The following is a 27,540-nucleotide window of genomic DNA, read 5'->3' as shown; positions in this document are numbered from 1 at the left end:
AAATGACATCTGGTAGGCCCCCTCCCTTCACCCCCCACAACCACTTCCACCTTGATTTGGGTCCTTTACCCTCATGCTTTGCCTTCCCCAGCATGAGAAGCTGCTGCTGAGCTGTCTGTGGCTGGAGGCAGCAGCTCTCCATCCCTCATATCAACATAACCTAATCATATCTCCGAAATTTCTCAAAGGCAGTAGCCCAGGTCTTGGCTGTAAGTGAAGGAGGGTGTACATGAGCTCCTCATGTTAGGAAATGGGCACAGGCTCCTACAGAAAGCATGCATGAAATGGGGAAGTGTTGGAGATCCCCAAAACCAGGTCTAGCCTAGATGACAGTTGAGGTTGGACCTTACAGAATTATTTCCTGTTTCAGTAGGATGAAAGTATATTAAGGCATTTTCTAAATAGCAACAACATTTAAAACCAACTTATTATTCAGTATCAAGCTGTGAGTATGTCTCCCTTCAACACAACTTCTCCAGGATAGTTAAACAGATGTACAGGAGTGGTGCTATCAACCAGTATTCTACATTAGCCATTTTAAAACTATTGAACAACATTCAATTTTGTTTGGCAATTAAATATAAATTGGCATAATAGTGATAAAATTTTTAAAGCATGCAGAAGAGATATTTCACAAGGAAGATTTGATAGATGGCATAGAGGGAAAAGATAAAAATATGAAAGGAGGATCCAGATTCTCCTTCTTCTGGTGGTATAATTCAATTCATTTACCTTAATAAGTTCAGAGCCAAGAAATATAAATATACACAGTTCTACAAATATTTTCATCAATTCTAAATAACATTCACTGTGTCCCAAAATCATACAGTTACTGTCATATATGGTTTGAGTCTCTTGACTCTCTTGAGTCATGGTAAAGCGGAGGAAATTGCTCACTAGTCTGAGTTTTGCACAATGCTTCCAACCAACCATCTGTCTGGATTCATACTGAATCATGACAAAACACAGAATTTGAAAAAAAATGCTTGAAGGTAGATCTGCAACATGATTACTGTGCTTTCAAAAGCAACAAGATCAATAAAAAACTTCATAAAGGAAACCTTATAGAAAATACAGTTGTGGCTACATGCATTTTAATTCATCTACCAAAGCTATGATGATTAAATGATAACCAGAAATTAATGTTTACCTTACTATAATAACTTGGGGAGCCTTTTGCCCAATTTGTGTAGTGAACCGGGCTTCCATCGGTCCATAAGTATGAGTGCTCCCGATTTATGTCATTGAGTCCAATCCAGGCATCAGTTGCAGCATCTTTTAAGAGGGACATGAGGAAAGCTAAAGGAAAAAAGAAAATTTATACAAGGAGGAAAACTAAATGCATCTATCCCCAAACAGCAGATTCTAGGGTACCTGAAACAAGGACAGTACATTTTATTTTGCTCTTTTTTTTTTTTAATAAGGTGTTAATCTCATGATAAAATAAAAAGAATAGATATTCCTCAGATATTAAAATCAGAAAAAATATTTACTAATTCAAGCATGGGCAAGTTTTAAACTTAAAATTTTAACATAAAATGGCTCTCTAGATCTTTTTAAGGAATTTGTGTGCACACACTTCTGTGTTGTTGATCATCTAAGGAAGCACATAAAATGGTTTTGATGGTATTACACACATAGATTAACAGCCTCAGTACACTGCGACTTGGCACATAGAAAATGAGTTCTACAGACCGTGCATTTCATTTTCTTCTTTAGTAACTTCTTTGCTAAACAGAGTTAATAACTTCGTTTCTAAAGAGACATAATACAAATAAGACTATGTAAGAACCAAGTGTGTATGTTACTGAGACCTCAGCTTGGTGGAAGGCCAAATACTTTTTTTCTTCGCTCTTGCCTAGCTCGACTTTCCAGTAAAAGACTGTCTTTCCTCTGCTGTGGAGAAAAAGCAGAAAACTTAAGCTCTGATGGAACAAGCCAGATGATGGTCCACAGAGTCCTCAGGAGTCCTGAGGCGTTACATTTCCTGAGCAAGCATGAGGCCTCAGTAAAAAACTGTAACATGCTGAACAGCAAGACCAGCAGGCTCAAGTCTAGTAGAGTAAGGAAAAAAGGGGGAAGTTGGGACTTTGGAATTAGGACTATCTGCTGCCTGAGGGTACGTCCTCCACTGACACCCACAGCATTTGAATCAGCAGCGAGCTGTACAGTAATTTATTCTGTTTATTCTGTTCTACAGTAATTTACTCCTGTGGTGCGTTATTTTATTTGTGCGCTTAAACTTAAAAAATAATATAGGGACATTTATTAGAGGATAAGGCCCAGTATAAAATCTTAATATCTGAAGAGCAACAATTCTTATGTCAGTCCTAATATTAGCCCCAAAGCTATGATCTTAAAAAATAATCAAGACACTAATATCTCTGCAAATATTTTTTTCAAACTTAAAATTTGCTCATTCAACATAACTTGATATTACTATGGCATAAATAATTACATATACTGCAGAAGCATTTGTTTTAACCTGTTTCACAGGAATTACTTGATGCCTCATCTAGTAGGAAAAAATTTGTACATTATACCTTGTGTTTCCTTTTTTGATATAGTAGCCAGGTTTCCTCTGAAATGTCTACAATTGTTCCGGGCGGCGTGCCATGTCAGTGTATCATTTTCATTAAGGCCAAACATTCTGAAACACTGAAGAACAGAAGTGTGCCAAGGCTGTAATTAGACAGCTTTTCAGAGGTTCTGGTGATAACTTTTCAGTTCGTAACAACCAAGATAAACTGGAGATTTTAAACAAAAGGGGAGATCAGCTGATCTAACAGTCTTTTCTGGCTTGAAAATGTCTTTATGAAAGAAAAGATATATCCTAGGAAACTAGTATAAACCCTCACATTTTAGCATACACTTAAAAGAAGGAACATGTCAGTCTAACAGCTTCAGTGGAAATGAATCTAAAGCAATGGTTCCTCAGCATTTCTGTGGGAGAAATGCACAAGACCTCAGAAAACAAACGAGGTGCAACAAGGATAAGACATGTTATTGCAGCTAAACATCTCAGTTTCCAGTTGCCCTGTTTGTGATACCATGCTTGGTTTTCATAGGATAACCACAGAAAGAGAATGATTCTGACACTAGTAAGAAAACTGAATTTACCATTTCTCGTAATATGATTTATGAGGTTTAATCAAGGTGTTGTTAGACAGCACTGTCAGAGTCAAGCAACATAAAAACAGGAATTTGCTGTTGAAATTATACAACAGAAAAGTTAATTTGGCAACCTGGGGAAAAAAGGTCAGCAAAGGAAAGGTATCTTCATGACAGTCAGAAGTGGTGTCTAAATACTCAGAGAGGAGTCAAGGAAGGAGACTCCAGGAGCTCCTCTTTCAGGAGAAGGAAGAGAGAGACATTTTAGCTTTAGAGAGCACCATAAAAGGGAACAAACTCTGAGTTTGTGCCTCTTTTCCCCATAACTGAGAGAGAGGGGAAGAAAGAGAAGATAGCAGCCAGGCACCTTAAACAAAGGAGCTCTGTCAAACTGAAATCATATTTAGACTTAGCCAAAAGAAAGAGAGATGGAGCTAGATGAGACAAATGAAGTAGATAAGGATTATCTTTATTGCTAGCTGTATTCTTAGCACTGCACACTTGTTTTATAACTTTATTTTATTGAGGAAAATCTATGCTTTTCAAATACATATACTCTCTTATCCTGAAATGTTGTCTTTTGAGAAGGCTGACTAAGAGTGATCTTATACAATAAAGTGTGGCAATGCTTATAACTGGATTACTCAAAAACCTTAACAAGTGTTTGGTTATGTAGAGAAACTAAAAGTTTGCTCAACAGAAGGTGCCTCAGTGGCTTAAGAGCCAGTAGCATAGCAACCACGGGATGAAGAAGTGTCCAAGGGACCTGTGACAGCCAGATGAGCTCAGCACAGTAACAGAAAACATACTACAGCTCTCAAGCTGTGTCTCAAGTTGCTCAACCATTTTGGGCAACACCAAATAATAGCATAAATATAAGATGAAGCTTAACTCTTGTGTGGCTCATAACCTCTCCTATAACTGCTGTGGTCCCAATAGAGGTTAACATTTCTATTTCAGGGAGGTTTATTTTCAGATTCTTTAATATACCCAGTCAGAACATATTTTGTGATAATCTAAATCCCTGCTACAACTGTGAAAAACTGAACCAACAATGTTTTTTATTCTGTTCTTTTTAAAATATAATATACTGGCCTTTCATACTGCACCTTGTTATTAAACAGGACCCAATCTTCTGGACAACCACCCTCTGGTGATGGTGAAGTGGGAACAATGGTTGGACGAACAGTATTGTTGAGCCTTTCACAGATGAATGACTCAACACTGCTGCAGCTGAGATCATTCCATGTACCTGAAGGGAAATCAGAATAAAAGAAAAACAAAAATCAAACTGAGATTAGGATGCAAATGTCCTTTCCTATAAGAAAAATCTATTATAGGAAGTAGAACTGATTGCAGTATTTGTATTTCTCTCCCTTCTCCCCCAGAAATAATGAGTTATTTTTATGTATATGCTCCTAATAAACATTCAGGTTTCCAGCAACATTCAAAATATGAAATATTTTGTCTGAGAAGAGAAATATTTCAATATTGAAAAGCCTTGGCATTGCCAATGGGGAGTTTTAGTTCAACTACTTAATTTACCCACTCTCTGTAAATTCAGTCTCTCTATATAAGGTACTTGCTCTTTGTTACCATACTACCTGAGCTTCTCCCAGTTTTAAATCTTCCATGTACCTATTCTCCACATGGGAGTGTGATGTAAGAATATAACATTACCATCTCCAGCCCCATTTTACAGATCAGGAATGGAGAGAAAAAAGGCATTCACCTTATTAATTGTAGATATTTCCTATGTAGATATCTACAGCAGAGATAATCACACCTGATGTTCAATGGAGATCTTGTCATTACAGTTCAATGAAGTTACGGACATAATTCTTCTTGTCTTAAAGAAGATATCTAAAACAGGACATAGCATCTACTCTGCAAAAGGTGTCTATGTCCTTCCACTGACCATTAAGAGAGCCTGGGAAGATTATCCCAGCTATAGATGTGGAGACTACAAATGATTAAAAGTAGGAAAGGTGAATTGCACCAAAGGAGAGTAAGTGCTTGGTGAGAATTAGCATAATTATCCTTCCCATCTGCCTGTATTAAAAAATACTTGCATACTTGCACTCTTTTTTTTTTTCATTAAAATACTGTATAGGATTGCATAGTAATAATCACAGTCATGTCCAAACCCTATATTGTTAGGAACTGCACAAATGATAACAGATAGTGGATGTCTTAGAGAAATAGTAATAAAATGGAGTTAGAGCAGAAAATAATATTGACTCTACCCGCAGATGGTTTGACACTTAACTGATTTGTTCATGTTGAAAATTTTTGACAAAGCTAGGAATCAAATTGCAGATGTAATCCATCATGTGTAATTACACAGAGTCAAATTTTTTAAAAGGGCATAAATGAAAGAAGACAACATGATTTATTGCCTAAGCTTTTTAAACCCTCTATCTGTCATCACTTTGCTCATTATTACCCAGTAGTGCACACACGGCCTCCCAAGCCTATATCACACCATGTAGATAGAATGTTGTTATAGTACCCACCTGTTTGGGCATACATGACCACACAGTTTTCATCATCATTTGCAAAATTGGGTTCATTTGGTGCCCAAGCAACATAGTTCACAGGGCTTCCATCCATCCATCTGAAAGAAATCATGTTGTGAAATAGTAGTTGTTAGTAAATAAGTTAATATTTCTTTTTAAAGGACACATTAGAGCTTTTTATTTTAAATACAATTTTAAAATTAGCTAACAAACACTTTTTGTTCTCTAGTAAAAGAAAAACAAGGTCACCCACTTAGAATCAATAAAAAATATCTTTATGTCAACTGCCTAGTCTGTTGACCTGGACCAGGTCTACACTAATAATCTCAACTGGTGGCTCCAAACTTTCTTGGTCCCTGAGCATTGATAACTAAAAAAAACAAAAACAAAAAAAACCACCAGTGCAATACTGGACTTGCCTTTCCCTGGAGCACAGCAACAGAAACCTGAGGTTAGCTTAGTAACTTTCTGGAACCACCAGCAGTAGTTTAAGACCTTTTATGGTAGGCAAGATCCTTGAACCACATGCAGGGGATCACTGGGAGCCATTTTGTTAAACAAAGATAATCTTTAATATTGTGTAACTGTTGCTTTCAGTTCTGCAACAAATACTTCCTACTTTAATGATTCATACATTTATTCTCAAAAAATAGCAAGAACAAAGTGAAAAAAAAGCCTCAGTGTGCTGCAGGGGAGGATAACCATGTGGGGAATCTGCTGAGGGTAAGGGCTTTCAGACAATTTCAGCTCAATGGGTTTCCAGTTTTGGAGACTAAGCAACTGTATGCGTATTTCTACAAGTAAAATACAAATAAGGAATACAACAGGTGGGGCCCAACTGTTTCCACTTGCAAATCTTCCTACTGAGCCAAATAGGAATAAACAGTGTGTAATAAACTGGGAATAATACAAAGACAATTAGTGGCACCATCATCCAGCAGAGATAAGGGAGAAATTAAGGAGGAAGCAGAGAAAACTGGACAAAACAGATTTTCTGAGCAGTGGATGTGGTGTAGGAAGCAGTAGTTCCAGGAGATGAGGCTATCCATTCTCTGTGGCTTGCAGCCAGGACAGACACCCTGAAAGGACAGGAGAAAGGTTGAGACGAAGAGGCTGAGAATCATCTGACCAAGCTTGAAATCCCAGGAGGCAGCACTAAAGAAAGGGAGAAAAGTGGGGGTGACCATTGCAGATGCAAGGGAAGCATGTCTGTAATTCACCTACGGCTCCATGGATATTTGGGGTGTTCCCAGAACACTTTATTTCTGAAGACATTTATAGAAGAGCAATGACTCCGCTTAGCCTGAAGCTGTCTTGCCCTGGAATCTGACATTACAGCCATCTGGAAATTACCTTCCACGTAAGGGCTATGAGCTCTCCCATACTGATGTTTAGCTTCTAAAAAAACACCATGATACCTCACTGCAGGCTTGGGGGGGTTGTTTTGTTTGTTTGGTTTGGTTTGGTTTTTGACCATTTCAATACTTGATAATGTCTGCAAGTGAGGTGATACTGCCATCTGGAACATCCCTAGAGACCATGAACCTATTTTTTCTCTCATCTAACATGGAAAAGTGGATGACACTGCAATGAGTGCCAGCAAGCATCTCAGCCCCACCAATACAAAAGCAGAGCCTAGAACCAAAGAGAAGGGGAAACAGAGAGTGCAAATATCATGGGAGGAGTGTTACCCTAAGGATCACAATCTTATTTTAAAGCTTTATGCCAAGATACAGCTATAGACAAGTTTTGTCAGTCATTGAACTTCAATGGTCTCTTACAGACAGCCATACTGAATATTTGCATTTAATATATGATTTTATTTTTATTTTTTTTACTTACCGGAATGTTTTATCAAGGCTCACGCTTAAGCCAATATAAAAGTTATTGCCCCAGTCTTTATAGAAACTCTAAAACACAAAAAAAAAGATTTTAAGGAAATGTAAGAAAAAAGTTTTTGAATAAAATAAGGAAGCTCTCAAAACTGGTTTAGTTTCAGTTGTACAATTTGCATAGTATGTAACGTTGCTGGGATTATGTGCCTGATCTGCAAAATGCAAAACTTTCATCTGATTTCCAGTATTTAAGTAAAAAGAAAAGCAGACTGGAGGGAAAATCTATGTTCAGAAAATAAAAACACCTCTTAGGCAGGCTATGAAATAAAGGAATATTTTTAAGAGTTTTGGGAAAACGTAGTGAGAATTTCTGAAGAACTACTAGTAAATGTTGTTTTTTAGTACTTATTCATGTGGGAGGAAGGAAGGAGTCATATTTGTTTTGAATAATATAAAAACTTTTTCCAAAGGAATGTATAATTATCAGGCTATTCACCTCCTCTTAGAAAGTACTCTGACTTAAACTTTTTACTGAAAACCTGAAAAATACCAGCAGTTTATAAAAGAGGGAAAGAGCTTTCCTTGAATTTTGTAAAAAGAATGAGGTGGAAAACAAAAAAAGTATACTCAGTGACTGTAATTTGCATCTAAGTAGGAAAGAGGTTTTGAAAGTTGCACTCAGAGTGTTCTAGCAAAGAAGCTCAGGATTTGCCTACACGTGGCAAATAATCAAAATAATAATTATGGTAAAGTTCTTAATAGATAAGTCCATTAAAGGTGGCACTGATTTTTTTAATGACAGGGAGCACCTTCTAACATATCAGAAGCCAGCTGACAAAGGTGCCTCAGTGCTGCACAGAACAATGCATTTTTGATGTAAAACATTTTTCTTACATATTTCCAAAGAAAGTTTTTTTCACTTTCACCCTCAATGACAGCAAGATCACCACCATTCTTCCTGCAAAAATCCCTGGCTTTTTCCATAGGCATTGGTTCCTTGCTGAAGTAGTATTCCTTATGACGATATATTATCCAATCATCTTCACTAACTTCATATTCATAATCTGCAAAGTAAAACATTAAGCAGAGTATCCGTAAAAGAAATTAGCATCATTATATGATAATTTCTTTCTGGTATTGAAAGAACAAGACTTACTGAATGTGGAAGTAGGTTCTGGTTTCAACGATGCTCCTGCAATATAAATCAATATCTGACTTTATTATGTCTCTCAGATGTCCTCTCTCAGTTAAATATACTTTTATAATTATTAGCATTTTAACTCCCAAGAATAAAATGAATTGTAGGAATAATTCAGTAGGTTTATTTTTGTCATAGAGTTTTTCAGAATATATTAAAAAATATGTTACACTCAGCAAAATACCACGTCATAGGTGATCACAAGTTAAGCCCACAGAAACTATGCATAACTTCAGATTACTCAGTTTGACTTCTTCATCATGCACCATATAGCTCCTAAACTCACATACATATCCCACGGACAAAATTCATAGTTTTTGACTACTTTTATTTAAACTGAAAAGTGTCAAGCGCTTCAGTGTGCTTGGTGATACAGCTGGCTTTCATACATGCAGATGGTGTGATTTGACCTGAAAAGGATGTTCTTATTTGTCTCTACAAGTTTTTTAAGGAAGAAAGTCACCTTACCTTTCTTTATGTGACAAACATAGTCATTCATATGTTCACAAAATAAATCATTCCATTTCATATTATTGTAGCTGTTAAACACTCCACATTTTTCATTCCCATCATAATTGTTTGGTTCTCCACCTGCCCATTTTTCAAAATTTACCTATAGTGGAAACATAGCTCTGTTACTAATTTTTTTAAATCAAAACTATTGTCTTATACTGTCCTGTTAGAGGAGAATGCATTTCACTTGATTTCAAGGTCAGTCTTATGTTTTGGTGCCAGACCTTGTAAGGAGAAAGACATGGCCCTTGTATAGAGTAATGATTCTTCTATGTATTTATAAGACATTAACAAGCTAAGAAATTGTGGCCCTCCTTGTTATCAGGAGAGATGAAGTTGTCCTGTCAAGCTTTGAGAAGAAGCATCCAAGTACCATCCTCTGACTGCTGGGTTGATTATCCTGCTCTAATGTTTCAACTTGAGACAATCCATATGTGCTGCTAGACTAACTTGGGCCTTGCAGACCTTGATATATTAAAGAGGGTGAGGGCAACAGAGCTTAGCTTAACTAGACATATACAATTATTTCCAACAGTAAATGAAATATGGGGATATAGAGATTGGTATGAACAAGACTTGCTTAAGTAAGAGAGACGAGTATTTAATCACCTTTGATGATATTGCGTATATTCAAAATGTCATACTGTTACATATAATTATGAACAATCAAAAAATAAAAACTAATTCCTAGAGTGGGATTGAGAAGTAAAGACTTAAAGGCATTTGTGGCTGATATAGGAGAGGTTGTGTGACAAGATATATATGGAGAATTAGACAAACTGCTAGAACAAGAAATTATTTACTCACTGGTGAGCCATCACTCCATATAAATCCTCTGTCAGAGTCCAGGGCATTTAAACCCATCCAGTAAGAAGAGCGAAGATAACTTCTGTCTCTGAATGATTACACACAAATATAGACAATCAGACACAGTGGAAAATAGAGAAGAAGGCTATATATCATTACATTCTCAGTGTTGTGGCACTTGAAGTATCACTTAACAGAGTCATAGAAAGTAATAGGAAGCAGTGAAACAGTGCTTCATGGGAAGGATCACAAGTATCATGATACCACAAATATTAAATCAAATGAAAATATATTTTTAAGTCCTTGGTCCCATGAGGGAGCTTAGGCATCTGAATGCAGACCTGCCTGTACTCATATGCTTGAGCTAAACGTATGTTTAAGTGCATCAATAAGTCAGGCTTTGCTTAGTCTCCAAATTTTTCCTGTTAATTACGGAAGGAAAGGAACCTTTTACAACGGAAAGTATTCCTTTAATCAAGAGTGTTTCATCCACTGATCAACTACAAGTGAGCTAAAAAGATAAAGTTTATCTTTTTGAAATAAACTCCATTGAAACCAGTTTTGATGTTCCTTCTTTTCTCTTTATACATGTCCCTGATGCTTCAACACAGAGTACCCCTTCCCCAAAGACCTGCTAAGAAACCCTTTTGCTCGCCTCTTTCTACCTGTTTACTTCTTTGCAAAGATATACATTACCTTTGCAGAGTAGAAACTGATCATCTGAAATCTTTTATGTCTTTTAGAAAGGTAGCTTTTTTAATGTTTTATCTCCTATATTTAAACAACGGGTTTTGTGGATACTCACAAGCCAGATATTAGACTTTGTTCATCTTCACTATGAATACTGGCCAGATCTCCTCCAATGGCTCTGCAAAAATCTCTTGCACCAAACCATGTTTGCATTTTCTCCCTTCCCCTCTGGAAAAGCTGCAAAAAGTGGACAGTTAATTCCTATGTCAGGTATTACAGAAATTCAGAAACATTCAGAAATTCAGAAAGCTTCTCTTTCTCCTGGTCCCCTGCTCTGTGGTTTCATCACTTACCATTTAACTGTGCCACCAAAGCCAGTGGTCATCTATCAAATTTGGTCATTGCAACTTTGTATTGCCTGTCATCTCTGTGTCCCTGTGACTCCATTCTGCAATTTCATCTACATATGGCACTCTCCTTTAGGTCTTGCCACACCACCCTGGGGTTGGCTGGAAACATGCTACCGCAGAATAACTATTAGGTAAATAGGGTAAAATCTATCTTTCATACATTTATGGTTTTTATTCACATTTTAAATCTCAAGCATTTGCATTCAGAAGATAAATACTTACTTTGAAGCATGAGCTACTCTGAGGAACTGATTTCCACCCCTCTGGGCACGACGGAAGAGGAGTCGTTGTTGGAGGAGGGGGGGGGGTCACTCCCTGAACCAGTTGCTTGCAGAGAAACATGTTTTTCTCCTCACAGTTCAAAATATTCCATAATCCAGCTGAAGTTCCTGTTCTCATGGCCACACAGCCTGACTCTCTTCCTTCATGAAACATAAGATTTACAAACCTAATTGATAAAGATCTGCATCTTCTCAAAGCATTTTCTATCTACTTGAAATTTGCTTGACCCCACTGTGTCTGGACACCAATAGCTCGTATGCATTTCAATTAAGTCATAAAGAAGCTTTATCACATTCCTCTTATATTACACTATGAAGCACCAAAATATCAAATGAGCAAATAACAAAGAGAAAATGATACCAACAAACACACTCAATCCCAGGCGGCCAATCGGGAATTGGGGATGGCCTGTTCCACCATCCCCTTTCTCTTTAGTGCAAATGGAGAGATGTACTTTCATTTCTACAGCTTTATGCCAGAATAGTTTCAAAACAGCACTTTAGTTTTGAAAACCTAACTTCTTGGGCCCCAGACTAGAAATTCTTCAGTCCCATTTCCACAGCGTGTACCTGGCATTCCTGAGTTCCAGTTAGTGAATGTAACAGCTTCGCCATCAGCCCATTTGAAAGTCCCTTGCTCCTCCACATCTGAGAGAGCAATCCAGAAATATTTTGCTGGATTGAATCCAATTACAGAAGTCAAAAACGCTTGTTCATATCTGTGAAGAATAAGTTCCAAAATTATGTTGTACTAAAATTTTATCATAATTTGTCCATTTCTTCAAACAATTCATAATACCAAATTTGGTAAAGTTAAAGTGATTTCTTAATATGTGAAAAAAATAGCATAGATAGAAACAAGAGCAATTATCTTACCCTTAAAATTCTATTTATTGTGTAAATTTTTTTATTATAATTTTATAATGTAAGTTATGTTTATAATTTAGAGAGATTCTGTTCTCCTTTTGTACTCTACAATGAACAGCATAAGCCAGAGAATACTTGAGTTAATGCATTTGTGTTATTTACTCTATAAAAATAAGTGATTCAGTGTTTTACTGAGGTTTGTGATAAGATCTAGATATTTGAATCTTGTTACTCTAGGAAAAATTCTACTTTTATTCCAAAAAAGGGTAAGTTTCCAGATCTCCCTGTTGCAAAGAAAAAGCCAAAAAGCTCAACACCAGAAGAAATAAATAGTTTCACATTTATTTGTTTATTTTTAATTCCATGAGTTTTAAAACAATCTAGCAATTCTGAGCGGGAGAGGAGGTTGACTCCATTTTTTAATTCCTGGGGTCAGCAATAGTATAGATGTGTAGTAGCAGGGTGTTGAACATTTGTATTGATGACAAAAAGCCCCTGCTTCAGTTCTACCATATATATTCCTGCGAAAGGAATAGTGTCACATTAGACACTGTTACTAACTGCAGACTGGGAGGTGATGATGGTTTTTGGCCCTTCCATCCTGGTTGCACATGTGAAAGGACAAGAATTATGTTTCCTTACCTGTCTTTCACAGTAGCCAGATAGCCTTTGTTTACTTCACAGACTTGTTTTGCTTCTGAAAATGTTGCTGGTACCTGTCCCATGGAATAACAGTAAAAACCATGCTTTGTCCAGCCCTGTCAATGTAAACAGCAGAAACGCACAGGAAGTTTTGTAAAATTGCACAGTGCTATGCACTTCTAAAAGCTACATTAATGCTACATCCTAAGTCAAAATTAATCTCAGAAGCCATGAGAAAAAATGAAGAGGATAATCAAATGGCCTTTGTAACCATAAAACTGTTTCTTCCTACTTGATAAAGGACACACAAGACCAAAAATCGTTGGTCTTCATGAGCGATGGGCCTTGGTTATGATTTGGAGCTGGAATGCATGTTCAGGAGCGCTTTGCAGATCCTCGTGTAAAACCTGGTCTGCTTTTGCATTGTGTAACTCTAGTGGCACTATCATTTTTCTCCCTACCTTTTGCAACAAGCTGTATTACAAACAACCTACAAAATAATTTGTGCAAATATCCCTGGCCTTCTGTGGTAGATAGACTGAACTGAGAAGTGTACTGTGCAACCTGCAACCTGTGGGATACAGCACGAAAAAATAATGACATGCTCTGCAGAGAGTAGTTTTTATGGGACCTGAAGTGACCAGCTCTGTTTAGGGAAGAGAACTGGATGAAGTGAGCACATGAGGGAATGAAGAAAAGAAGTCATCCTAAATTTTATTTAAATAATAAAATTTTCCCCTTTAGTCTGAAAAGTGTCAGTACATACAAATTAACAATTTTCTAGGACTCTACCAAGTGCAGTCAAAGTAAATGACTTCTGAGATACAGCTTAACCTTCATGGGAGTGAAAGTGAGATGCAATACCTGAATAAATCACTGCTTTTGTTTTACACTTACTTTCTGGCAGCCTGGGTAAGTAACCTCAGCTTCCTCTGATTCTTCTGCCAAAGGTTTCCTTTTACAGATGTAACCAAGTTTCTTTTCACATGCACTGTCAGCCCAGAAGCCATCCTGAGCATGGTAAGAAGAGAGCACAAAGAGAAGTCTGAAGAAAATCCAGATCCAATATGAACATTTACCAAACCCAGAGAGAACCCAAATCTCTCTACATTTGGCTGAGGTCATTTCAGCTCTTTTCTTTGCCTTGCTACTGTCTCCAATGCCCCCAAGTAGGGAATACAATACAGTGGGGGTAACATTTCCTCAGAGATCTCAGAATTAGTGTAGCATGCAATAAAGGTTCAGTGGCTGATGAGAACAGTAAGGAAATACTCTGCTCCATTCTTTCTCACTAGTGTAGTGAGACACTAGAAAGGAAATGTTGGATAAATTAAACATAAAATACGAAGCATACATTATTTAAGCCTTTCTCCATAGTATTATGATACGTCATTTTAAACTGTGCATAAAACAAGATAGATTTTTTTGTACCTAATTTTTTGTGCCTCCAGTAATATCAGCTTCCAAATTGGCTCTAATAAACGTATGTGTTAGGTGGTTTGGGGAAACATATGAATGTCCTTGCACCAAGAATCATATTATGCAACTATGATCAGCCATGTTGTGTGGGGGTGATGAGTTACTTCAATCAGTTTCAGATGGGAGATTTGTTATAATTTTTACAGAGCAGAGCAAGTCTCAGTGCAGTGCATTGCTTCTTGTGCTCTACCATACATCTTCCTGTATCTAGTCTCCAGGTTCCCTCCACACTAAGATATTCTGAATCAAATCAAGTTCTTAAAAACCTAAAAATAGAGTCTGGAATCTTTTCTTGATTTTTTTTCACTGACTATTCCCTTTTTGAGGGCCCAATGGACAAAAACATGAAAGAGTGCGACAAAATTTTACCTCTCCCTTCATAATGATGCAGTCTGCCTTATTGTGTGTGTGGTTTGGCTCCCCTTGATGCCACTTGGTGTATGTCACAGGTGTCCCATCACTCCATTCAAAATACATTTGAACCCTGAAATCATTTAGACCAATCCACAGCTCATCATCAGGCTCTGGGAACACAAACGTAATTGTAGGTGTGGTTATGTCTTAAAAGGGAACATCCACATCTCACACCCATGAGAACTGAATGAGCGAGAAAGCTGATTCCCATCATATTTTTTAAAGATCCTTAAGATCATGGTTACAATTAAATCAATAATAGTGACATTGTAATTTCAGGTGAAAGAATGGCCTGCAGGAATACTCACTGTACCCAAGCTGAGACACTGCAAAACTGTACTCCTCGATATTATGAATACTCGCCAGCTCTCCACCTTCTTTTCTACAGGAAGACTGGGCTTCTTTCCATATTTTCGGTGTTCTGTAAATTATATAGCAATGACCTGCGTAGGCCACCCATTCCCTGGGGCATTTAATAGACTTTAAGTCACCTAAAAAGAGTTATTTCAAACAATTAATGAGCAATCCTGCTCAGTGTTTTGTGATAATCAAAAAGAAAATGACTGGTATTGACAAGTATTTGAAATATTGGAGCACATACCGGTAGAGAAGAAAAACAAATGTGTGAGTATCATGAAGAATACAAAACAGATTTTCCTTTCAGCACAGTATTGTCACACTTATTTTTCACTACCAGCTACCCAAGAACTCTTTCACAGAAGGAAATAAATACAAAGTAATTTGGCATGCAGCATAGCAGGGCACCACTTTGTGCTCAATCCTTTTCAGCGAGGGGTACAGCCATGTTTTTCAGAATGGGGCCTCTATTCCTACCAGGAACTTTATCTCTGAATTTTGAAGATTTTCAGTGTTTTTCTCTGGAAACACCAGCTGTTGACAGCCAACTGGAGCTCCTGCGCTGCCTAGATCATACATCCAGAGAGCCCAGGCACATTCATGTTGTATCAGAAGTGTAAGAAATACCAGCTGCACACGTCCTTCTGTGGCTATTTCTCAGTGTGAATTTAGTATGGTCAGCCATCTTGCACTTTGATGAATGCTCATATGATCTACACCTGTACTAGCAAACTGAAGAGGGCAGGAGGTGGGCCCAAGCATTGGCATGTGACCGTCTACATTGTTCAGTCATTATCACGCTCCCTAGACATAGTTTTGACCTTCTCAAACTTGCATTCCCCTAGAAAATGTCCAGGCATGGTTTGGAGGTTAATATGGGTCAGAAACCATTCCCAGTAAGCAGTTTTGGATGCAGCCAATCTGTGAGGGCAAGAGTATAGGGATTCTTGCTATGACATACCATTCATCCTAGGAGCCAGAGAATAATCTTATTTATTAGTATAGATGTGGCTGAGGGAGTTACTGCAGAGTTGCTAGCATGCTGGGAATTCCCATGTGAACTAACTGCACACTATTTTCTTCATGTAGATGTGATGTGAGTCTGCCTCAGGTCCAAAGGGAACTCAAATGGGAAAAGGTGCCCATATTCTGGAACTGTCCTTCCAGAACAGAGCAGAAGGGGCTGGGGAGAGCAGGTGGAGCAGGAACTCTGGATTGCACCTTTTTGCAGGGCACAGCTCTAGAGTGTTTTGCAGACCACAGAATATTCATCAGTATTTCATGATCTGGTTCATATGACTAAACAAATAATCCTGCCTTCTTCAGTACCCTGGAATCTTTTCAAAATGGCCCTTAGTTGAACGATATCTAGATATCATCTTTAAAATGAACAAGATAATGAAAGTCTTCTGAATGTTGACCAAGGTCAACAAGTGTAACGCTTTTGACAACACACAAGACAGAAGGCTATATGTAGTGTCATTTCAAATATGCAATAATGGCATCTTCCCATTATTTCTCACTCACTGCAAAACCAGTCTTATTTTTGATCAACTTACTTGAGGCAATAGTGGAGGAATCTAAAGAGGCGTTTCTCTTTTGGCAGATATATCCCAGTTTCCGATTACACTCTTGGTTTTCCCATTTGCCATTCCTACCTTGGAAGGTCCCACATATTCTTCCAGATTCCACAGAGGGATTTCCTTTAGGAAAAAGGCACAAAATACAGACAATCCCTATGTTAATGTTGTTAATTTTTATGTCACCACAGGAACAAATGTGCAAGTCTCTTGTACCCACAAAGCCCTTGTCGCATTATTTCTCAGAATGAGAATTCCTAAGAGAGGGGATGAGGGAGAATCCCTGAGTCAGCCCACAGAGCTGACAGCTCAGACATTTCCCCCTCTTCTCCCATGCACTTCTTGAGGAGAAATTCAGTGTGTCTGGAACACTGCAGCATACAGAAAAACACTTCATAAAAGATCAGCTAAGACACAATTCCTATGGGGTGGTAGTATTGCAAGCAACTAAACCTGCTTTACTGAGACATTGAAACTGAGATAAAAATGTAACTCCATGGGAATGTTTGTGCTTTGGATTTTCCCTGTAGTCACAACAGCTACTATGAAAATATGTAAGATGGTGAGTAAGATGCTAAGAAAATAGCAGAAACCTATTAAGATATCAAAGTTCATCAAGTAAACATCATAAATAATAACTGAGGAGAAAATTTGAAAATGTATTTTATGAGATGTTTCTCTTCAGAACATATTTCATTGTTCCTGAGTTTTTTCTTTGAATTGAATAATATGCCTGATGATAAAATTGTGGGTGGAAAATCAAACACTGAAGGAGGTGCAAATGCATATGTTGAAATGTTTTCTTGGATGAGCTATCTGCTTTTTACGGGAAATTCAGAATTAATGACAATCCATCTCTGGTGCAATCTGTATTACTGTAATACCCTAGTTTTCCCTCTTCTCCCAGCACCTATGACAATTCTATGAAACTGAAGAAATTAGGTAACAGAAATTTGGACAACAGAAGAGAATTTTGGCCCAGATACAGATCATCATTTCAGAAAAGTGCACTTACCTGGAGCCCAGTTTAGATATCTGAAAGGATTACCCCCAGTCCACTGCCAGCCACTGTCAAGTGCACCAAAAAGACCAATCCACAGCTTAGCATTAACACCCAGGTCAGTAGTGAGTCCTAAGTGTTCAAAAGAAATGAGCAGGCAAATTATTAAATGCATCTGATTCTGTAAGTTACTGAAGAAGACTTGAAATGAAATTTTAAAATGTGGAAAAGGTCAGTGTCATAATAGATATCTGTTTTATATATTTTTCTGCTATTTTAATACATTTTGTAAGAAAGTGGCAAGCTTTTTAAGAATGCCGCTAAGACCTATTTTCACAAGGTATTTACCTTTATAAATATTTATAAGTATCCATGTGAATGCTCTTGGGTTGGACCTACATTTTAACCAAACACAGTTTTGTTTTATTTTTTACTTTACCTAATAAATACATTTCTTCATGAAGGTCTGTGACACTTAGTAATTCTGCGTTCTGCTGCTGGCAGCTTTTCCTCGCTTGGTGCCATGTCAAAAGTGACTCTGAGTTTATCTGATAATAGGTTTCTGTCAAAGGATTTGTTTTCCAAACATCATTGTGGATGGTGTCTATAAAATATGGTAACAGCAATTTGACAAGATAGTCATACTTGCATGGAAACAAGGAAAACAAAATCTTCAATGCAGACTAAAACTATGTAGCTGTATGATTTTCTAAACTTTCACACACAGTTTAACCCATTTATATATACTCTATTTGTTCAATATTATTATTAATAATCTAAGGAACTATTTCTCCTTACAAACCTGATTATTCTACATTCACTCTGTTCCAGGTCTTTTCATTTACATAACTCATCTACTTCTCTCACACTTCAGTCCACATTAACCCATTCACTGATATATTCTACCCGTACACACACATTTCCCTAGTTCCCATATAGAAAATCTCAGTCTGCACATTTGATACCTTACCTCAGGCCCCCCTCTTATACTCTCCCTGTCTGCCAACATCACAGAAACAACCATTTCCAGTCAACTGGGAAGCAGGGGGAAGGGTTTGGGTCTTTCTGCTGGGGTTGCTCTTTTCTCACTGAAAAGCTCTCTTCAGTGGTTTGCAGGTATCCCCAAGCACTGGGGTCCCCAAGGCTGTGTCCTGTGCCCTGTCATTCATGCCAGCCCTCCCATTTGCTGCTCCATACTATGATATATTACTGTCCTCTGACTCCCCTACATCATATCTTCCTTATCCAGTGCACTTCCTTCTGCCTCTCATTTGCCCTGCTTTTCTTCACCCCTGCTCCTAAGGATTTTCTCTTCCTTGTCCTATTGGTTTCAATACCATCCCATCTGATGGTGATGGCTCTTCCCATGCTCCCCATATCTATTGGTCTCTGTCTGGAGTACTGCAGGAGTACTCCTCATCTCAGTTGCAGAGAGAAAGAGTGAAAGTCAATAGCAGATACCCCCTTTTCTCACTACACAGCTCACCAGTAAACTAGACTAGCCTGAATCCAGCTTGCTGTCCAATACTACTTCCATGTCCTGAGCAGATTTTGACAATGAAAAGGGATGAAACTTTTGCTTAATGCCTTTCCTGAAATTTTTATGACTAAATTACCTTTTAATGGACAATTTCCAAAAAGTTTGTCTTTATCAAAATCTGAAGATGTTGCACACCAGAGAGAGCCTGCATCATCACTCCGAGGTATGCATTCAGCATGCCATTTACCATTGAGCTTGAACGGGAATACACAAGGTGCGCCAAAGGCATTTCCTCCCAGAGTAAACATATCTAAGGACAGAAATGAGGAGCGACAGCAGTCAGTTGGTATCAAATGTTGATCACAGTGTCTGCTTATAGACAGCGCTTCCTAGTGCTCCCTAGATCTCCAGCTACACGGAGCTGAGTTATGAAAGAGCTTATGTGGAAAAAACATGTCATTACCTAATTACTATAAAGTCTTCCAAGGCTGTTGCACCAATCAAATATGACTAGGGCAAGATATTCAGAATAAAGGCCCAGAATTAAACAACCTTCACTTGGCCCTCAGAATAATTTCTGTCCAGTTAATTTTGCTATGATGCTATCTGAAGCAGTGTTCCAGAAGTGCTCATGACTCAGCTTCTCCCATTGCATACATAATCTTGTTTTTGGATGATGTTTGGGTCTTTTTTTTTCTTGTATATTTGAGGAGGCTTGGAGAGGATGTAACAGAATATTTTTGTTAGTCTTCTTGAGGAGTTACATCTTAAATTTGGAAGTGACTCTGCTGGGAATTGACTCTCCCATCCCTAGGCAGTGTAATTTGTTGTTATCTGAAGCAAATTATGACAAACTTAATTCCAGCTAGAACTGTTGTAGGGCAGGCCCAACATTTCATCCCTTGTTATTTAACTTCCCACCTTACCAGAGTCACTGTAGAAAGAAAATTAAATGCTTGAGCTTAGATGCCAAGTCTACATAACCCAAGAAGGACAGCAATGTAGGAAAAGAGAGATCTGACTCTCTAGTGCTCCTCTGTCTGCATGTTAGGCTTTATCGCACTCTAAACCATTAAAGCACTATTCTTCGATTATTATCAGAGGGTAGTTAAGGACAGCACATATTAAAAGTTATGTTTTTAGGTGTAACCTCAGTTTTGACCTGCATAGCTGTGAATATCTATCTCATTGCTAATACTAAAGAGATTTTTGAAATAATTTCAACTTTTAAATTAATGACAAGAACTATAACAATATTTTTCACAGATAATCCAGGCTTAACCAAAATTTGTACCTGGAAAACAGAGGAAGGAGCACAACAAAAGTCTCTTGCTGGTTTTAGCAGCCTATTACATGAACAGGAGTATGCTTTCTGAGACAGCATTCACATTTACCGAATCCACTCGGGGACAAGTTTCTGGACAGTAAAGTTTGCATCTTTTCTCAAGGTTTAAATGATATTCTTTCCACTGTAGTTTTGATAAAATTAATTTCCTTTTATCTTTGAACGTAGTTTTCTCATCTAAAGGCCAAATGATGACTAAATAATGATCATATGCTGAATTACTTTTTTTTCTTGCTGGGCCTGAGGAACTCCAGGTAAACACTGTTAGAACTGGATCACATTTATATTAACTAGAACATAACTTTTTAGAAACAGTGCATGGTCAAAGCAAGTCATTCAACAATCAATATTTAAATATAACAGAATTCCCCACTCCTTCCACAAACAGATCAGATAGATAGATAGATTTTGAAAGAGTCATAGATCTCCTCCTGGTGTTGCTGTACCAACAGAATTCCCATTCCCCAATCAGATTACAACAGAGGCCTCTGTCTTTTTATACTTTTATTTGACAGAACTGCACTCTTTATGTTAGGCACAAATTTATTAAGTCATATTTGCTTTGCATTTCTACTTTCTTATTTGTAGTCATCTCTGCTACTGAGGTCACTGTCAAAGAGGGACTGCTGGATGACAAGCAGGTAGTAGAATGTTTTAAAATTAGAGGCAGCTAAATTACTTTGAAATGTAGAGATTGATTTTCAGAACTCACCTTCATAGCGCTGAGAGCACACACTGTCTGTGGTTCCATAGATTTTCCACTTGCTCCCTTTGCCTGATCCTTCAGACAGCCTAATTTTCTTTCCCTTTCCTTTGCCATAGTTGAAAAATAAATCCTTGCCTTGGGTTGCAAGTGTGTCATTTCTACATTCCCACCACTGAAATGGATCTGTCTTGTTACAGGCTTCCAAAGTGATTGCAGCGTTGTCATCCTGGGAGAGCACTCCCAAGCACAGCTTCAGCGCCATGCTCAGCAGCTGAGTGGCAGAAATCCACCTGAACTTCTGGAACTCATTGTGCTGCTCACACGTGGCAGTTATGACTGAGCTAGAGTTTTGAGCTTGGGCACAGAGCTTGCTATCTTCATTATATATTGAAAATATTCCGCTATCTATAAAATAAAATGAAAATTCAAATATTTGAGGAGAAATCAAATAGGAGATAGGTTGGTTACTAGCTATTTGACAGTTTTCTACATCAAAAAGTGAATATTTAGAGTCTATAAAGAAAGAAATCAAGGGAGATTTATCACCACTATTACAAATATTGATCAAAATGTTCTTAAGATGCATACATGCACAAACTGAAAATATAGCTAATTCAAGGGAAATTGTTCTTCTTCAGATTCCTCTTTAAAGCACACTGTTCTCAAAATGTCATTCAAAAATGACCTCTACTAAATTTCATGAGTTCTTCAAATTTTCACCATCACACAGCACATTAAACAGGCTTTAATTTTGCAAGTAAAAGTGCTTTTTGCTTTTGAGTTATTAAAAAATATTTTACATGCTCAAAATGCAATCACTGTTATACTTGACCAAAATCACATTGTGTTTTTCAGCTCTTTGAACAAGTGCAGCATTTTTCATTTTTAATTAATTAGTTTGGAAGTTTTCAGCAACTGTGAATAAACTGTTCACAGAGTTCAACTTGTGATTTTCTTAGGAGGGAAACCACAACTTCCAGTACCATCAGTTCAGTTCTGAGCAGTTAAGCTCACTAAGTATCCAAAGTGCCATTTATAGCAACACTTTTAAATAGAAATGTGAGGCATTGCACAAAAGAGTTAAGACGATTGTTTCTTATGACCAACTTCAAAAAAAGGAGGACTACATTAACTACAGCCTGTTCTAATCCTTGACCATTTTTGCAGATGGCCTTGTATTCCTTAGGTCCCACTCTAAATGACAGTAACATCTTACAGCTCGCTTTTATCTCCCATTGAGCTGTATTGCTGCCAAGGTTTCTTGCCAAGGGCAAGTGAAACAGTTAAATGTGGCTGCATAACCCCTTAGATCTCAGGGGTGCCAGGAGTGTTAGAACGTCCTTGGTGTCATCTCACTGAAAGGCTGCAGAGCCACCACCCAAGCTAGATCACATCCCCCCAGCACAGCTCTCCTGCTGTAGCAGTGCTTCACAAGGTTGGCAGAGGATGAGTTAAAGCCAGCTTGGTCTTGCCCGGAAATGTGCCCAGAAGAAATTCTTCTTCGCTGGATTAGATCAGCAGTGTTGGTGAGCTCCTGATCAAGTGATAGCACCAGACTCCCACTGGTTCTCTAGCTGGGAGTTTCCTGAGGGAGAGAGTTGCAGCAGACATGGTAGCATTTCTTTCCTCTCAGCAGTAGGAGCATATGAAATCTAGCAGACAGCAACTTTTAACGTCCTTCTTAAAGCCTTCAGCTTGGAAAAGGATTACAACATGCAACTATCAGTATGCCATAGTTTACATGTGCTGTCTGAGAAATTCAATGCACCACATCAACCAGTGGTTCTGTGCATCATGAGAGGACACTGCCTTGTACATCTGAGTTGTTTTAACTTCCAATAGAGTAATTTTAGACCAGTTTTTGTCCACATTCAGCTAGCTGATTTTCAAGAATCAATATTTTATAGGTTACGCCTCTATCTGCACATTTCTTTCACTCATATCCTTCCTTGAAAACTAGCTTTTGGGATTAAGGATATACAATGCCTATACAGGTATTACCAAATTTAAGAGTTGAATGAAACTGTTTCAAATTACATGCCACAAACAGATCAAAACTATATTCATTCTCCACCAAAAAGAACGTCAGGAAGGCAGAAGAAAGAGCACTTGCAAATCTCCATAGTCAGCAGAAGACAAAGACTTACCAGACGCTTGAAGACATGTACTAAAGGGAAAGAGAAAAATCAGGAGCAGGTAGACAGCCATTACCGCATGTTTCACTTCCTTCTCTCCTTCACCTCAAACTGATGCTGAAGACTAAATTTGTGCCTTGCAGGAAAACCTTTCTGCACTGAAGCAGATTAGCAAATCCTTTTCGGTTTTTAAGGCTTGAAAGATACAGGGAAGTTCTGGGCTGTAAATAAGGAAGTGTATCTTGTCACATGAGTAATTTTGAAATAATACCTTAATGAATAAGCTTTGCTTTCTAAGCTGGTTTCTCAACTGTATATACGTGTCTTTTCTTCCTTGGAAATACTAGATCCAAGAGGTCACATTTCAGTGTGGATTTCTGGAAATATGCCTTACAATTCAGGATCATTACTTTTAGGAAGAATTTGACATGAATGTCTCTTTATTGGAAATAAAGGAAAAGGTGAAAAGAAGGGGAAGCTTTGCATGTCAATAAGAAAAAAGGCAGAGTGCAATGCAGTACTGTGAAATACTGGCTGGGACAAAATTGCAAATCAAGTAGCTCTGACCTTGGAATTAGAAAGAATGAAAATTTCGCACATCTGCAATTCCATAGAGAAGAGAAAAGCTGTAGAAAAAGGGCCTGCCTTCTTAAGGAGGCATCTGTCCCTTCTTTGGATCTATCTCTGGCTATATGCAACAGCTACGTACCCAGATTGAAAGCAGCAATTGGCAAAACCCTGCAAAGAAGCCACATAGTTCTATGACAAAAATAAATTATAACTGGAAAACTGAGAGATTTTCAACTATTGCTACAGTGGAAAACAAGACTGATAAACATTAGTGCCTACATTTATAATCTCTGCTCTATGAAAGTTAGCATCCCCTAAAGTGCACATTCTTCAGCCATACATGACAAAATTCTGATATTTTCTTTGACAAAACTCTCACCTTTATGATATGTAGAAAAATCAGAAACATGGAGAGGGTGGGGGTGGAGAAGAAGTACTCCTACAGTAGGTTTTTGTATTCTTGAGTATGGTCAAATGAAAGGCCTTCGAAAAATCTCAGTTTCTACAGATTCAGGAGAGGCTGGTTTGGACTAATTTTCCCAATATGCAGTTTGCAGTGAGCACCCTTTAAGGTCCTTTATAAGCTAGGGAAGCCAAACAGGACTTTCCCTGAAAATTGCTGCTGTTGTAGGCAACAGGAACACTGGACACCTACATAAAGATCAGGGATCCCACCTCTACTACTGCTCTGACTCAGATGCAGATGGATAACTTACAGGGTATAAAAAGGTACACAAGGAACTAGAGTAGAATAAGAATTAGAGCAGTAGGAGGAAAAAAATTGAAAGCCAGCAGGTAGAGCTGGACCAAAAACTAGGAAAGAGAAGGAGCCTAGGAAAGACACTGAGAGCTGAGGAAACTGAAAGAAAAGCTAGGACTGTCTTGACAAAGAAACAGATGGACAATTACTGAGTGTATTGTTACACATATGCAAAGATGACTACATCCAGTCTGGAGTAAAAAGTTCTGGTATTCAGCAGCATGGGAATGCTTGACTATGCAACTTCAACTTTCCATTAACGCAATTCTTGCTATCCTTTTTGGGGGACCTTCGGATGTGAGGATGGAGAAAATACTTTTATTTATTAATTTGTCAGGAGAAACATAATGTCTAGTGTTTCTGCTATGCAGACAGGATACACAATGTCCCAGCATCTTGAAAGCTGCAGGGAGGGAACAAATACAATTACAACAGGGAAAGAGAATCTAGTCCTGTTCTGAAGAAAGGCTGGTATTTGGTGAAGGACTGCTATCAATGACCTGCTGAGAGAGGTTGAAAAGAGCAAAACATACTATGGTCAGCTTCACCTTAGTGTTTGTACATTTGTCTGAGCAGATCCCATCACAGACTAGAAAATGGGAAAGGAAACCTGAGGACTGCAGAGATGTACTCTAGCATCTTCCACTTAGCAAGGCACAGCCTGCAAGCCCAGAAGTGGTGAGGAAGAAAGGCTGCAGGGTCTAATGCTGATTCAGCATTGTTCCTTTGCCAATCTCTGCTTCTCAGGCAGGAAATTACACTCACAGTGTGCCAATTCACCACCTTTTCTCTGAAGTCTGAACTCTTCTGGAGAAAAGGGGAAATGAAAATTAAGCTTGATTTTATCAAGAGGCATAGCAATGCGCAAACAGACAAATCTTCACATGCTGTAGCCCATCACCATCATGGCATTCTCCAGCTGCCCACAGAAATAAATTGGTAGTTCCAGTCCAGGTTCTAGTAGATGCTTCCCTACAGAAGTTAAACAATTCATTTTCACAAAACACTGATATTAAATCCAGAAAGGACTATTATGATTATTTATCCTGATATAACTTGACACAAAATTTCAACCCAGAATCCCCATATATAGCACAATCACAAAGTTGCCAACTGAACACAAAATTCTTTTCAAAAGACACTGCTGGAAAACTGAGTAATAATGTTCCTGGCTAAATAAACAAAGTGAGCAAACTATCTTTTTTTATTCTTCTAGATAGGCTCCAAACAGATTGAAAGAGCATCGTAAGGCAGCTTGCACTTTCATGCTGTATTTTCATACTACACCATCAACTTTTTTTTCTTCTTTTCTTTTATTTAAGCTGCCAAGAACAAATACAAGAAATCTTGGCAGAATCAGGGGATTATGGATATGAATTATAGTGGTCAGTCAAAAGTTTCCTTTGCTTTTCTACCCAGCCCTTCCATTTCATCTTGTTCATCAAGAATTATTTTTGTTTCTTTTTACAGCAAGAAAATTTCAAAAAAGCAAGATCCAAATTCCTTTGTGAATGTTTATTTATACAACATACAGGTTTAAACCTTCCATAAGTGGCGGCATCCATTGAGGAAACAAAATAAGAGACCATGAGAGCAACACGATAGTTCTAAGATGATTGACCGATCCAAGCAAGAATAGCAGCTGGTAGGAAAAAACAGCTGAAAGAATTGGTGATGGATCAAAATACATTAAGTAACAAATTATATGGCATCCATATGAGTATGAAACATTGCCAATATTCAATCAAATAGAGCAACAAGGATAATGTCCTCATCCCAATCTTAGAAACATTTTTTTATGTAGCAATTACTTCTCAGGAACATTATAATTTAACAGCAGGAGAACAGGACATAATGCCAGATCACCAAGTGATGTTAGGTAAAACCATTTCATTACAACTGTGTCCAGGGAAGATGGAAATAACATTAGGCTATGGAAAGAGAACAGTAGTTTTGGAACTACTCTATCAACCGTTCTTGAAAATGTATGACCAGTTTTGTTACAAGTTTGACCAAAGGAATAACGTTGTTAAAAACTTTGGATTCTTGTATTCAGATGCCTAATGAATGAGTCTCTATCACTGCAAGATACTAGCTGAAAAAAAAAAAGGAAGAAGAAGAAATTCCATAATGTCCATTTTTACGATTACAAGCCCTCATGGAGAAGTCTTCTATTTAATCCCACGTTAATTAGATACCGGTTACAGTGTTCAAGTCTGCTGGTTTCTCTACCTTCCATTTGAAATCTGCTGTTAGAGTCTGTACTGGTGCTTAAGTATTGGAATTTATCTTAAGCTTAGTAAATGGAAACTTACTGATTTCCTGTGCCATACATGCTACTGCTTCCATGTTTGCTCTTTTTAAATGAGAAATTTGCTTCAATTCCATTGCATTGCAATTAGAGGGATAGTAAATCATGCAGCTTAAATTTCCTCTTCTGAATCTCTTTCATATCTTTATTTACACTCTTTCTAAAAAGAGCAGGCAAAGGATTTAAATCCATATTTAGACTAAGAACATAGTTTCAGACTTGGAACTTTCTCTACTTTTGCTGTATCCATTTGGCCAGGAGAGCAGAACAGATGGAATATTTCACAGAAGCAGCTACACCTACTACTAGCTATTGATGGCATGGAATTTTTAATGCTCTTCAACTTGAAGATGATGCTGGATTTTAGACAGTGTAAAATGAGTAAATGAGTTCAGGACAATCCAAGGTCCAGGAGGTGGGTTTTCTCACTGACCCACATTAGCGGTAGAGTTGTACCTGCTAATTTTGGCAAAGCACCAGGAAATAAGACATCTCCTCATCCTTTATTTTCTTTCCAACAATACTTTGCA

The 27,540-nt window shown here is 37.9% G+C and overlaps 1 protein-coding gene across 1 annotated transcript in view; it reads right to left on the bottom strand.

The window, feature by feature from the left end:
- Nucleotides 1-23,442, bottom strand: part of LOC106489951 (macrophage mannose receptor 1-like) — a 31,790-nt gene extending 8,348 nt beyond the window's left edge. The window contains exons 1-22 of the mRNA XM_067292510.1: nt 23,382-23,442; nt 21,241-21,639; nt 19,320-19,493; nt 18,143-18,307; nt 17,719-17,835; nt 16,683-16,826; nt 15,075-15,257; nt 14,722-14,876; nt 13,771-13,884; nt 12,874-12,989; nt 11,935-12,083; nt 11,306-11,505; nt 10,789-10,910; nt 9,984-10,071; nt 9,132-9,276; nt 8,622-8,657; nt 8,360-8,529; nt 7,473-7,540; nt 5,628-5,728; nt 4,221-4,363; nt 2,544-2,658; nt 1,151-1,299 (exon numbers count right to left, since the gene is read on the bottom strand). Of these exons, the coding sequence (XP_067148611.1) occupies nt 1,151-1,299; nt 2,544-2,658; nt 4,221-4,363; nt 5,628-5,728; nt 7,473-7,540; nt 8,360-8,529; nt 8,622-8,657; nt 9,132-9,276; nt 9,984-10,071; nt 10,789-10,910; nt 11,306-11,505; nt 11,935-12,083; nt 12,874-12,989; nt 13,771-13,884; nt 14,722-14,876; nt 15,075-15,257; nt 16,683-16,826; nt 17,719-17,835; nt 18,143-18,307; nt 19,320-19,493; nt 21,241-21,639; nt 23,382-23,442 (3,114 nt within the window). The remainder of the gene's footprint in view (nt 1-1,150; nt 1,300-2,543; nt 2,659-4,220; nt 4,364-5,627; nt 5,729-7,472; nt 7,541-8,359; nt 8,530-8,621; nt 8,658-9,131; nt 9,277-9,983; nt 10,072-10,788; nt 10,911-11,305; nt 11,506-11,934; nt 12,084-12,873; nt 12,990-13,770; nt 13,885-14,721; nt 14,877-15,074; nt 15,258-16,682; nt 16,827-17,718; nt 17,836-18,142; nt 18,308-19,319; nt 19,494-21,240; nt 21,640-23,381) is intronic.
- Between the last annotated feature and the right edge of the window lie 4,098 nt (nt 23,443-27,540).

Source organism: Apteryx mantelli, chromosome 2 (assembly GCF_036417845.1).
Source record: "Apteryx mantelli isolate bAptMan1 chromosome 2, bAptMan1.hap1, whole genome shotgun sequence".
Taxonomy (NCBI): domain Eukaryota; kingdom Metazoa; phylum Chordata; class Aves; order Apterygiformes; family Apterygidae; genus Apteryx; species Apteryx mantelli.
Note: the sequence above shows the minus strand (reverse complement) of the source record. Positions and strands in the feature narration are given on the sequence as shown.